General features: G+C 42.0%; 1 protein-coding gene across 21 annotated transcripts in view; it reads right to left on the reverse strand.

Moving 5' to 3' along the window:
• The window catches only part of HORMAD2 (HORMA domain containing 2), a 236,046-nt gene that overhangs the window by 141,706 nt on the left and 80,422 nt on the right, over positions 1 to 13,918 (reverse strand). For 7 of the 21 annotated variants that reach the window (XM_082203299.1, XM_082203300.1, XM_082203295.1 and 4 more), the window contains exons 2-8: positions 9,947 to 10,034; positions 9,698 to 9,842; positions 8,940 to 9,003; positions 8,616 to 8,655; positions 6,763 to 6,783; positions 4,044 to 4,070; positions 1,665 to 1,732 (exon numbers count right to left, since the gene is read on the reverse strand). In XM_082203299.1, the coding sequence (XP_082059425.1) occupies positions 1,665 to 1,732; positions 4,044 to 4,070; positions 6,763 to 6,783; positions 8,616 to 8,655; positions 8,940 to 9,003; positions 9,698 to 9,842; positions 9,947 to 9,997 (416 nt within the window). In that variant the 5' untranslated portion in view covers positions 9,998 to 10,034. Of the gene's footprint in view, positions 1 to 1,009; positions 1,400 to 1,420; positions 1,473 to 1,664; positions 1,733 to 4,043; positions 4,071 to 6,762; positions 6,784 to 8,615; positions 8,659 to 8,939; positions 9,004 to 9,697; positions 9,843 to 9,946; positions 10,035 to 12,454; positions 12,702 to 13,656; positions 13,857 to 13,918 lie in introns of those variants that run through there. The other 14 variants (XM_082203282.1, XM_082203298.1, XM_082203281.1 and 11 more) reach the window with 14 other exon arrangements.

The following is a 13,918-nucleotide window of genomic DNA, read 5'->3' on the forward strand; positions in this document are numbered from 1 at the left end:
CACAGATCTACTTACAACAAAGCAACTTGAAACATGTGCAGTGATATGCTGCTGCAGCCTCTTCTGATAAGATTGCAGACTGAGTTGCCAGACTTAGGATAACATTGTAGTTACACCAACGCAAGCCAGTGTGTATGTGTTGGCTATAGCATTTAACCATTCTACAGGATTTGAACATCAATCTCACAGCGCCAGTAGAAGCCAAAATAGCAAAATGATTTTCAGTCACAAAAGCAACCACTGCGACTTATGCCCCACTGGCAAATATAGAACACCCACTGACACATTTTACAGTAAGGATATAAAAGGGCTGCAGAGTCTTTTCACCACTATAATCAAGATAAATAGGAAAGACAGATTTGCAGTGGGCTACTGCCTAGAATTACAAAATTTGTCATTAACACATGAATTGACACTATGACTGTGGAAAGGGCACAGCTCCAAAATTAAAAATGGTTATGAATACTCATTTGTTCAGCATTTGTATCTATGAATCCTATCTAAGAAATAAGGAAGCAATTTCAGAAACCATCAGATTGCCACTGGAGAGTATGTGCTCATCCTTCTAAGAAAGATTTAATTAAAGCAAGCTGAACAGGTTTATTTCAGCACCTCTAAATCTGTAACCCAGATCTTGACATCTAGCTCTAGTTCACACAGCAAGAAGACTAGGTGCAAAGTGAGTGGTGAGATATTCAAGAGGATAACTGAAAGTGCCAAATCACATTAACATTTTTTTTCACCATGGAGGTACATCATGAGTACCTTGTGAAGTGGCTTATCAAAGAAAATCTGAATTCTAGGTTGTACAGGGTATTTTAACTAGATGGTATATGATTTTGTAGAACTGTTTACAAACTACAGTTCCACATGATTTGTGCCACCTGGTGGCAGTGGTGGGGAAAGCACCATCTGACAGGAAAGTGTGCAATTTGGAGTCCAATTACCATAATACATCTCAGTTCATCTGTCAAATCAGAAGATGGCCTGAGGGCCTGAGGCCACTCACTATTGTCTCTGTCTGATCCTAATCTTGCCCTGAAGCAAGTCCAACTGTATTTAATATGATCCATTCCTTAGGAGGTAGACACGTGATTGCACCCTTAGTACTGTAAAGAGGAATCTTATAGTTATCTAATTCACAGGCTTGTTGTAGGAGACATGCAATAATAGACTGCAAAGTAGTTTGAATGTGAAAAGGCACTACACAGTAAATAAATAAATAAATAAAACAAAAGTGTGTCTGCATAAGAGCAGTTTTCTCAAATTAAACACTTCAAGGCAGGGATAGGGAACCAAATGCAGCCCTCCAGGCCTCTGTCCAGCCCTCAGGACTCTCCTCAGACCATGCCCTTCACTGCCCCTCCTCTAGAGCTTTTGCCTGGTTCTGATGTGTCCTTGAATAATACCTCTTGCTTACATGGATAGAGGATGGAGAGAAGTGTAGAAACCTCTGACTGCTGGATAGCTTTCTGTAAAAAAACATAGACCCTGCTCCTTTTAGGTTCTGGCACTGCCTATGCCTCAGGGCTGGCATGTGGCCCCTGGAAGGTTTCCCATGAAGGAGTGTTGCTCACAAGCTGAAAAGGGTTTCCCATCCCTGTTTTAAGGCAAGCATCTCTCTCAAGGTATTTGCCTGAGAAATTAAATGATGAAGTGTTTACCTATCGAAGTCCATCTGAGGTCCATTCCTTGAATACTTGAACTTGAACCGGTAGAATTCTGTCATGTGCTGGAGATTGAAAAGCAAAGAGCAAGACCGATTGTAACTTGCTACTGTAACAAATAGACTTCTGACCATCATGGGATGTTCTAGCCATATAATAATTCTCACATGAGATCTCAGAAAGTGTTTTCCATCTCCTTAGATCAGGGGTCTGCAACCTTTAAGACAAAAAGAGCCACTTGGACCCATTTCCGGAGAAAAAAAAACTGGGGGCCGCAAAACTCGTCATTATAAAAATAACTTTTTTTGTCACTTTTTATTATTATTTCTTTGTTTGACCCCTCAGAATTACTCCTCTTCTTAGAAATAAACGTTAAATTAACAAGTTACCTTTTTGTGTGTGTGTGTTCTTCACTCCCCTTCAAAATAGTGACCAGCGTACGTGCCCCCTTTCAGTGCAGTGACCAGCGTACATGCCCCTTACAATGTAGCGGGTGGGCGGGTGGGCGGGAAGGTGACGTCGGGACGGTGCGTGACTAACGCATGCACCGCCCCCATGCGATGTCACAGCCAGTACAGCGCCTGCCACAGTGGGGAGTGTTGGGGCGCACAATGCGCCTCCTCCCCTCGCTAGTATCCGCCCCGGAGCCGCGGCAAAGGTGTAAAAGAGCCACATGCGGCTCCGGAGCCGCGGGTTGCCAACCCCTGCCTTAGATTAAAGCACATGAGCTATCTGTTGACATTTTACTCCCTTCTTCAAGTTGATTGCTTTGTCCTTAGATATCATTACTGTGTTGTATTAAGGAGAGTCCCACACTTGATGCCATTACACAGAAAACTTTATGTTGGTCCTATAAAATGTTATTTTATCCATACACAGACCATTTATTACATTACTTTGGCTCCAATTAGCTGGAACATTTAGCACACCGTGTACAATGGTGCCAGCCTAACTCATCTGTCATGCTAAGAAAAAATGTGTATGGAAAAAATAAACAGCTGAAGGAGGGCAAAAAAAATAAAAAATGAAATGGTTTGCTTGTTCTGAAATACAGTGGTACCTCGGGTTGCAGACTCTTCAGGTTACAGATGCTTCAGGTTACAGACTCCACTAACCCAGAAATAGTACCTCGGGTTAAGAACTTTGCTTCAGGATGAGAAGAAGAAATCGTGCTCCGGCGGTGCGGTAGCAGCTGGAGGCCCCATTAGCTAAAGTGGTACCTCAGATTAAGAACAGTTTCAGGTTAAGAACGGACCTCCAGAAACGAATTAAGTTCTTAAGTAGAGGTACCACTGTAAGCATAAATGAGTTCACTAACTCAGAGTGGGAGATGCTGTGATTATACTCAAATGAAAAGAAGGTAAAGGGACCCCTGATCATTAGGTTCAGTCATGGACGACTCTGGGGTTGTGGCGCTTATCTCGCTTTACTGGCCGAGGGAGCCGGCGTACAGCTTCCGGGTCATGTGGCCAGCATGACTAAGCCACTTCTGGCAAACCACAGCAGTGCATGGAAACGCCGTTTACCTTCCCGCCGGAGCAGTACCTATTTATCTGCTTGCACTGTGTGCTTTCGAACTGCTAGGTTGGCAGGAGCAGGGACCGAGCAATGGGAGCTCACCCCGTCGCAGGAATTTGAAACGCCGACCTTCCGATCGGCAAGCCGTGGTTTAACCCACAGCGCCACCTGCGTCCCTACTCAAATGTGTATTAATTAAATTCACATCCTGCCTTCTCATTAGGATGATCAAGACAGCTAACAAAATTGCACAAAGCAATTACAAAGAACAAAAATGATACCAAAAAAATCAAATAAAAAATCATAATAATTCAGGATAAAAACTGCAAGCTGGTTTTGACACCTCCCTCTTCTGCTGACTGTGTATGTTCTAAAGCCAACCATAATGGCAAAAGGAGGGCTTGTTGCCAGACACTTCCTTCAGCTGCTGACAGATCCTATGGGCAATTGGAAACTGAAGTAAGACACATGGCTTCAGCATAGTCCTCGTGATGATTGTAGATCTTATAAATGATTGTCTAGGAGTGCCTTTGCTGGTTTTCTTTTTTAAAATAAAGCTGTGTCCTCTCTCTATTTAGCAAAGGAAAGAGCTTTAGCTCACCAGCTTTGCATGCAAAAGATCCCAGGTTCAATCTTCAGCATCTCAAAGAAGGTCTGGGTATATCCCTGTCTGGAACCCTAGAGAGCAGCTGCCAGTCATTGTAGATAAAGCTGAGCTGTCTGGACCAATGGCCTGACTCAGTATAACACAGCTTCCTATGTTCCAAGCATGCATGTGTTGGTGGTGGAAGCTGAGATTCTGGCTTACTTGAACATAAAGCATAATTTCTGCCTACTTGATTTTTGACTTTCTCTTACCTCAGGTTCTTTAGGGTTGGTATAGATCTGTTTTAAGAAAGCATTGAATTTTCATAGTAAAAATGAAGCAAGTACAATTCTGTTTGATCACAGGTGGACTATAAATCTCACTGCAGGAATTTTTTTTACTCATCCTTCCTGGATCTGTAACTAGTCATACAAACTGTGAAACTGTGAGATGTCTATATAAATATCTGTCTTGCAAAACTTTCCATAACCCCAGCTCTCATTCAGGGAATTAATAAAGCAGCAGCACCCACATAGATTTCTATAGTCAGTTTACCAAACCACCCAATATTCAAGACTTCTAATTTTAATAGATTTTAATAAAGCCAACAGATTTTAATACACATTTCCCTGCGGAAATGTCAATCATAATATCTCAGTGTAGCAACTACAGAAACATGGGACCTCTCCTGACATAATTTTTAGTGCACATTCATGGTTACTTGTTCTCTTGATGCTATTGGGGCAGCCACACATGATCCCACTTTCAATACTGTTTGTGCCTGCAAAATTTTGGGGGCTGACACACTGCTTTACTTCCAATCAGTGCAAAATCCCATAACTTGCTATATTTTTTATACATACAAATGTTCTGGTTTATTTTTGTTCTGCCTTTTGTTGCACTGTCCCTCCAGACAGAAATAATATGGTAGCATTGGGGAAGTATCTCAGAATAAACTAAACCAGAATAAATCCACCACTAATGCACTATTATTGTGTTAAGAACATGATGCAGAATGCACCTGCCATAAAACACTTGTCTGGAGAGGTCCATTAGGGCAATGAGACTGGTTTTACTTTGAGTGTAACAGCCACAATAGTCTACCATGCAAAGTGAAAAACTGCCCTCTCCTGGCTTAACGGGGACAGTCAAAACTAAATGAACAACAGACTGCAAGAAGAATAAGCTTTTATAACCAATCATTCCAGCTATTTGCAAAGTGTGGTGTGTGGAGCTTGCTGTTCAGGGGGTGGGGGACTGTCAGCCCCCTAGACCTTTCTATCCAGCCCACAAGCAATCTCCAGGCCACACTCCTCTCTGCATCTTCTTGGAGTGTTTCTGCATGGCTGGAATGTGTCTTTGAACTCTGATAATGCTCCCTGCTTGTCTGGATGGAGAGATGTGTGGTGTGTGTGTGTATAAAGCTGACTTTTGCGTGACCAGAATGTAACCTACAGTACAAAAGTAAGAGTCCTATTAATTTCTCTGCCCACATTGCCACTGATCCCCAACCACCACTGTCATGCAGCCCCCAGGAGATTGTCCATGAAGGAATGTGGCCCTTAGGTTGATAAGGGCTTCTTATCCTTTGCAACATGGGGGAGAGTAGAGTAAAAACCAAGGTGGTGAAAAAGACCCTCTTCATCCCTCCAAACTCCAACAGCAAATCTATTTTATTTATTTATTTATTTATTTATTTAGTTGTTAGTAACAAAATCTACAATAAACTCAGTATCTGTGATTAAACATTAGTCTGCTTTTGTTTACTGTGTCAATAGAAAATAAAGAAATCCTACATTTAACAAACTTATTGTCTGTGATTTATCAGCTGCACCAGGGCTGCTGCCCCTCCTGCATGAGGCAAGGTGAGGTGACCGCCTCAGGTAGCAGGATCCACAGGAGCAGCAGATCCGGCCTCCATGGAATGCATCACCTGCTGCTGCGTTTGGAGATCAGATCATCTGCTTCCCCAGTGCTGCCTCTATAGAGGCTGTAGAGCAGGCATAGGCAAACTCGGCCCTCCAGATGTTTTGGGATTACAACTCCCATCATCCCTGACCACTGGTCCTGTGAGCTAGGGATGATGGGAGTTGTAGTCCCAAAACTTCTGGAGGCCGAGTTTGCCTATGCCTGCTGTAGAGGCTTTTGACCCATAGGAGGCCCTCCTGATCTCCTCCCACCCTTGTTCCCAGTGTAAATCTTCACTCAACCCTTCTTCCCTGGCTGAGGGTGGTGGACATACTATTTTGTGATTCGCCTCAGGTGCCAAAATGTATTGGGCTGGCCCGGAGCTGTACAGTGAACTGTAGTTTAATGAAATAACTTCTAATAAAGAATTTTCAGCACTTTCACCAAACTACAATACGCAGAGGCTTGGGGTGGGTGGAGACTGGTGCAAACTGAACTGGTATTAAACCTTATACAGTGGTGCCCCGCAAGACGAATGCCTCGCAAGACAGAAAACCCGCTAGACAAAAGGGTTTTCCGTTTTTGAGCTGCTTTGCAAGACGATTTTCCCTTGCTTTGCAAGACGAAAACGTCTTGCGAGTGTTCCGATTTCCCCCCGCTTTCCCCCCCTTTTTCTAAGCCGCTAAGCCGCTAATAGCCTTTTAGCCGCTAATCTGCTAAGCCTTTAATAGCCGCTAAACCGCTAATAGCGCTAATCCGCTAATAGGGTTGCTTTGCAAGACGAAAAAACCGCTAGATGAAGAGACTCGCGGAACGAATTAATTTCGTCTTGCGAGGCACCACTGTAAAAAGATGTAGGTGTGTAAAGATGGCACTTGTAAACATATTCAAACAAGTTAGAGATTGCGGAGTGTACATCACAGTGGGAAGTAAAACTTGAGCAAAGTGTTCAGATATTGAGGTAAAATACACTGTTGAAATATCTTAATCTTTGCCCAGGGCAGGTGAGGCCAAGTTAGTATTTGTTCTTTCCAAACAGAGGAAGAGGAAATCCTCTGTGAATTGATTTCATGTACTACTTACTGTTAAGACAGCCATATGTAGCTGGAAAACAAACAAAAAAACAAATGAGGGATCAAAAATCAGCATTTCATTTTAAAATGTCCCCATCGTTTCTTCCCTTCAACTGCTACTATTTCCAATAGCTCAGGGCTGAGGAGGCGGGGGAACCAGCTTTTTTTTTACTTGGATGTGTTGCGGTATCTTGGCGAGTGAACAATGCAATTTTTCAAGTCTAAATTGTTTACTCAAAGAAATATCTCAGATGCCATTTTACACGTGATTTAACATTGCAAAAATTGTATTTACTGTAAATAGCAGTTGCTGGGAAGGACTTATCAGAAATGAGACTACAGCATATGGGGTGGGTGTGTTAAACTTTCCCTCCTGAGCTGTGGTCCTGATGTAAATCTCCATCCCAAAGGATGGGGGAGAGAGACCCCTCACTGGTGCCAATATAGTATTTTCCCACTTAGAGTGGTAGATGGAACTGCAAGAAACATCACTGACATCTTGTGGCCAATTGGATTAATTACACATAAAAGGGTAGCTTTAGGTTTACCGGTATATTTCTTTTCTTAGTTGCACCCACCTGTATAAATCTTATAAAATCAGTTTCTGTACCACATGCAACTGAAAAAGGCAGTCTTAACCCAGTGTTTGGTATATCTCAACTACTTTCATAGGGCCAAATTAGATCTGCCGACTTCTTTTTACCTTTGAAGTGGTTGTGGGGGATTTTAGTTTTTATGAATGCAGGTGCGGGGTAATGTGCTAAATCACACACATTTCTTTTCGGTGCCCAGAGGAAGAGGGAAATGGGTACTTGTATTGTGCCTAATCCCCAACCCCTACACACACACACACACACACACACACAGATTAATAGCAGCTTCAGGGGCAGCACGGTGGGAAAGGACGAAAAATGTGCTGCCTCTGTATGTACACCAAATAAGGAGGCAAATGAGGGTGAGTCAGGTCATGATTTCACATTCTCAACATAATTTCATCTACTTATGTGAAAAGGAAAATGTGTTGTAGTTATTTTTAGATTCTCTATTATAGTCAACAGGGATGAAACAGATTTTCAGATTTAACATCAGACCTGGACCTGAATAATAAATCAATACAGAATGACACAGAACAGATCCAAAAGAGACTGGGTTGCTTCTAAATGCTACAAATACAAATAGAACCTTGTAATTGCTGTGCACCCCTCTTAAATATTTTCCCCACACCTCTGCTCTGATCAAAACCAGAACTTATTGTGAATGCATTAAGCTTAAAAAAAATGTCTGGAGATACTGCGGAGTGTTTGGCCTGGCCATCGATATATAGCAAAAGAACTAGCATTATAACTTTAAAAAAAATAAGCAACCAAAGTAACAAGCACTAAGCAAAGAAAAGTACCTAGGACAGATATCTTTTTCTTTAAATGATGCTTTGACAACTGTTTTTGCAAATGTGATTTTCCTGTCAGTGAATCTCCATCTTTAGAGAAAAACTTCATCTGTTCAATATCTGCATATCAAGCAGCACTTTTGGACTGGGATATGGTCATCTATTTTTTTTTATCATAATATATATTACAAGTCTGGTTCAAACTTATTGAATTACTATCAAGCACAACATGCAGCAGAATAGTCTGCAAATTGATTTGATTCACGGACATCTCCATATTTACTCCAGTTGCAGACATGGCATAGACAAACCTTACATCTCTAGAGGAACAGTTTTCTTTGGTCAAGACAATTCATTCAAGGCAAGAGGTGAAGATCAGACAATTTTGCAGTGAGGTTCCCCTGCCTTCTGTAACCTTGTGGTGAAATCTCATGATACTTAAAACACGGTTTAATATAAATGAAATCAAAACTTACATAGTTCTTTTCCAGCGCATCAAAGCACCCTTGAATCCTGCTGGAGCAGATATATTAATGAATGAACATTCATCCAAATATATATAGTGATAACATTCTTAGTTGCCAAATGGAGTTTAGAACTCATAGCAAACAAAATGAAGGAATGCTCTGGAATGTAAAACCTGTGCCCAGTTGATCAATAGTAAGGATTATATAAATCTCTGGTTTTTGTACCATCCTTGGTTGGGGATGTATGTAGAGAGTTTGTGCAGAGCCAGGCATCTGCTACAATCAATATCCACTATGGTATCTTCTTGATCATTTGGGATTTCTGTTTCTTACCACTTGACTATCTGGAGTGAACCCTGGCAGCTTTTATCTTCTCGAAGAATTTTTAGGCACATGTCTGGAGGAAGAAAAACAATGCAGTTAACTGGTGTTTGCCAAGTTGATTTCCAGCTACCAAATATTGGCTGCTTCCGGACAAGTGGCTTCAAGTTCAACCTAACTGCTCTTCCGTTGGAACTCAGAAGTATTGTGCTTTTTCTATGTGTACATCTCACTATATTTGCAAACAGAGAGACAGAGACAAAGACAGAGAGAGCAGCATCAAATCCACATTAAGCTTCAATGTAAGGTAAAGAGGTAAAGGACCCCTGGATGGTTAAGTCCAGTCGAAGGCAACTATGGGGTTGTGGCGCTCATCTCACTTTCAGGCCAAGGGAGCCGGCATTTGTCCACAGACAGCTTTCCAGGTCATGTGGCCAGCATGACTAAACTGCTTCTGGCACAACGGGACACCGTGATGGAAACCAGAGCACACGGAAACACCGTTTACCTTCCCACCACAGGGGTACCTATTTATCTACTTGCACCGGTGTGCTTTCAAACTGCTAGGTTGGCAGGAACTGGGACAGAGCAACAGGAGCTCACCCCATCATGCAGATTCCAACTGCCCACCTTCTGATCAGCAAGCCCAAGAGGCTCAGTGGTTTAGACCACAGCGCCACCAGCATCCCTAAACTTCAATGTGGATAAGCCTGACATGTAATAACTGAAGAGCTCAATGAAACAGAGAAGGCAAAGGCAGCAAAAGTTACCATCTAAATAGCAGGTTCCATAAGAGCTTTCTGGGAAGAGCCCTCGGAGGTAAGTTATGCAGGAGATTGAAACTGCTAGCAGCCTTTTCACCAAAACCATAGACTGCTGCTCAGTGGCAACTCTGTTTGGAAACAGAGACGTTTCCTGAAAATGATGAAAACATATTTCCTATTTGCTTTAGAAGACAAATAAATAAATTGGAGGTCTACATTTTCTTCTTAAAATAATACTACAGGTTTGCTTTGTACCTTCAAAGTTTTGGGCTTCTGCCCAATATGCAAGAGTTGAGCAGTAGCCATATTCGTTCAGTTAACTGTTTTCCAAGGAGTATTGGACCTACAGGAAGACAGATATGCTTGTGATAAGAAAGAGTTACTTCTAGGCAACCAGGGATTTCAGCTGTTCCGTGGCTGCCCCAGTTTTAGACTCCAAATGATTACCATAAATATGGCAGGCTAGCAAAAGTTTTTGAAGACCATTAAGCTTTGGAGGCTGATTTTCAAGATTGACCTACGCCAAGGGTCAACAAACATTTTCAACAGGGGGCCGGTCCACAGTCCCTCAGAACTTGTGGGGGGGCCAGACTATATTTTTGGGGGGAAAGAAAAGAACAAATTCCTATGCCCCACAAATAACCCAGAGATGCATTTTAAATAAAAGCACACATTCTACTCACGTAGAAACACACTGATTCCAGTACTCGTCCATGGGCCAGATTTATAAGACAATTGGGCCGGATCTGGCCCCTGGGCCTTAGTTTGCCTACTTATGCACTATTCAACAGCTATGGCTTACCTGAGTGTGTGTAATAGTTTTAGCTGCCTTTTATTCACATGCCACTGATTAGAATAATTGTATTTTAATTTGGTGACAGCAGTCACAAAATTAAAAGATGCCTGCTCCTTGGGAGAAAGGCGATGGCAAACCTAGACAGCATCTTAAAAAGCAGAGACATCACCTTGCCAACAAAGGTCCGTATAGTTAAAGCCATGGTGTTCCCAGTAGTGATGTATGGAAGTAACAGTTGGACCATAAAGAAGGCTGATCGCCGAAGAATTGATGCTTTTGAATTATGGTGCTGGAGGAAACTCTTGAGAGTCCCATGGAATGCAAGAAGATCAAACGCATCCATTCTTAAGGAAATTAGCCCTGAGTGCTCACTGGAAGGACAGATCGTGAAGCTGAGGCTCCAATACTTTGGCCACATCATGAGAAGAGAAGACTCCCTGGAAAAAACCCTGATGTTGGGAAAGATTGAGGGCACAAGGAGAAGGGGATGACAGAGGACGAGATGGTTGGACAGTGTTCTCGAAGCTACAAACATGAGTCTGACCAAACTGCGGGAGGCAGCGGAAGACAGGAGTGCCTGGTGTGCTCTGGTCCACGGGGTCACAAAGAGTCGGACACGACTAAACAACTAAACAACAACAACATTTATAATTTAGTCGGCACCTTTCATCCATGTTACTCAAGGCAATGAACAATCTTATTTCCCTCTTCTCCTACCTCATTCCCAGTTACAAACATACTTGAAATAAAAAGCACTCAGATGGCAGGCTAGAAAAAAGCCTTTGCCTTAAACTAGGACAGAGGAAGGGAGACTAATGGTCTATGTGACTCAGTATATGTACTGTACAAAGTTAATGAGTGTGACACGCAGGATAAAGCATAAAGCTTCACTTCTTACTGAGAATCACATTTTCTGAGTATTAGAAATTGGTTCAGTTACTGCTTTGAAACATAATAATATTATAAAGAATTGTATAGTCTTCCAGGTTTGAGCCCCAGGTTGAGCAAAAAGATTCCTGCATTGCAGGGGGTTGGACTAGATTACCATTGGGATCCCTTTCAACTCTACAGTTCTACAACTCTATGATTGGGGGACCATACAGCCGCTGGCACCCAGATCATTCAGTTCCTGACAGAAGTTAAATGAATGCTGTTCTTGAAAGATATTACACAAGCAATTTTTTTATGTTCACAGCAAGAACCTCTGGCCACTCGTGATAAAACACTCAGCCATGTCAGAAGTTCAGGTCTCATATTTTTTGCCACAACTCAAAACCTTAGGTACGAATGTGGGTGAGGAGCAGGCTTTTGTTAAGGGATGCAAACTTTTGTTAGTGGGGGATAGAACCTCATTTTTGTATTGATTTGTACTGATTTTTTTGAGGGGGGAACAGCTCCCCCCCCCCGGTTATGCCCATGATGCCCTCCCTAGTGAGGTGTGTCTGTCTGCAACCTTTAGGAGTAATTCAAAACTTTCCCGTTTATCCAGTGCATGGCGAGGCAAACTAAGGCTCAGGAGCCAGAGCCAGCCCAATTGCCTTCTAAATCCGGCCCGTGGACGGTCCGGGAAACAGTGTGCTTTTACATGAATAAAATGTGTGCTTTTATTTAAAATGCATCTCTGGGTTATTTGTGGGGCATAGGAATTTGTTCATTTTCCCCCCAAAATATAGTCCGGCCCACCACAAGGCCTGAGGGACAGTGGACTGGCCCCCTGCCAAAAAAGTTTGCTGACCCCTGATCCGGTGCATTTGAAGGCTGACAGATACTGTCCGTGGCAATTCTGGGTTGCACCAATGCTAGTCGTACTCAGAGCAGACCCACAGAGGGTTATTTATTTTTAATAAATGTGTATATACTCATAACAATATCCAAGTGGTTTCCAACAATTATACATACACTGTATGTACCATACAATACGTTAGTTGGTGTGACTCATTTAAATCAATAAAATCCCACGGGTTTACCCTGAGCAGGACTTAAGTTGGACACAATCCCTGAAATGTTTAGCTGTATTGAGGATTGTGGGGAGTTGGACTGTGGGGAATGGGCGGGTTTGATGAAGGGAGATGGAGACAATTTTGGCTTGGAATCCCCCAGAGGCCTACCCCTCAATGAGAAAGGAAAGAAACTAAGAAAGAGACCAACAAAAGACAAGGAAAAGGGCAAGTATAAACAAGAAGAAGAAGAATTGCAGAAGGGACATGGAAGAGACTTAACGGCCTCGGACATAAGGCTTCCAGGTTGATGGACTAGATGGAATGGACAGTAAGGACTGACACGATCCGAGACCAGGAAGAAGGGATGTTGAATGAAGATTGGAAGAAAATTTATAAAGAAAATTTTCTATTTAGGGAATTGGCTAAAAATTAATGAATATTAGGGAAAATGTTGGAATGAAACTATATGACTTTAGCAGAAATGATATCAGGAGTAATGTACATTTGATAACTAAAATTCAAGCTTTAAGGTATTTTAGGGTAAGATAAAGTTAAATAAATTAAGGTAATGTGAATAGTAGAATATGGGGAAAGATGGAAAGGATTTGTTGAGCTAATTATTAGGTTAAATTAGGTTAGGATAAATATTTTAACAAAAATTGAGAAAGATGGAAAGAATTTGCTGAAATAACTAATTAAACTAGAATACAAAAAGGGAGGTGTGAGGAAGTCAATGAAACAAGCAAATGGAAGTTTTAGATATGTAATTTGGGATTTGTGTTGTTTTCTTTTTTCTTTTTATCTTTTTGTTGTAGTGTTATATTGGTTTTTGTGTTTTGTTTTGTTTTTCCTTCTTTTTATGTATTATAGTGTTGTTTTTTAATGTTTTTTTTCTTTTTATAACTCTGAAACTACTAATAAATATTATTTGGGGGGGGGGGACTGAAATGTTTAGCTGTGAGAGCAGGTGAATTTCTGCCCAGAGGTTTTTTAACTGCTTTTGGAAGTTTTTTTTTTGTTTGTTTGTTTAGTCGTTAATTGTATTGTTTTATTACAGAAGTATTTGCCTCCCTGGGCTCATTTGCAATGAATTATAAATTTAAGAAATGAATACTAAGCGACCTCTGCAACGCGTGAAGGGCAGCTGAAGTGTACCTGAGCGCGTTTCCCGCTCAGGATCAAATCAGAGGGCTATTTTCAAACTGAGAAGAAACTAAGCTTCTCCAGACCTCTAATTAGGCTGTAGGCTATCTCGAAATTGGGGCAAGCACTGGGGACATTTGCTTCCTTCTTTCCCTATATATCTGGGGGAGTTTTGCAACGGCGGGAAGGAAAGCCGCAATTTCCCTCAGACGAAGCTTCCCTTCAGGTCGAATAGAATCCTGCCCGCTTCCCGCCTAAATTCAACGGTCGACTCTGACGCTCCCTCAGCCGGGCGCTGAATTTAGGCGGGGAAGGGTGCAGGATTCTATTTGACCTGAGGGGGAAAAA

Source organism: Podarcis vaucheri (assembly GCF_965113315.1).
Source record: "Podarcis vaucheri genome assembly, chromosome: 16".
Classification (NCBI taxonomy): domain Eukaryota; kingdom Metazoa; phylum Chordata; class Lepidosauria; order Squamata; family Lacertidae; genus Podarcis; species Podarcis vaucheri.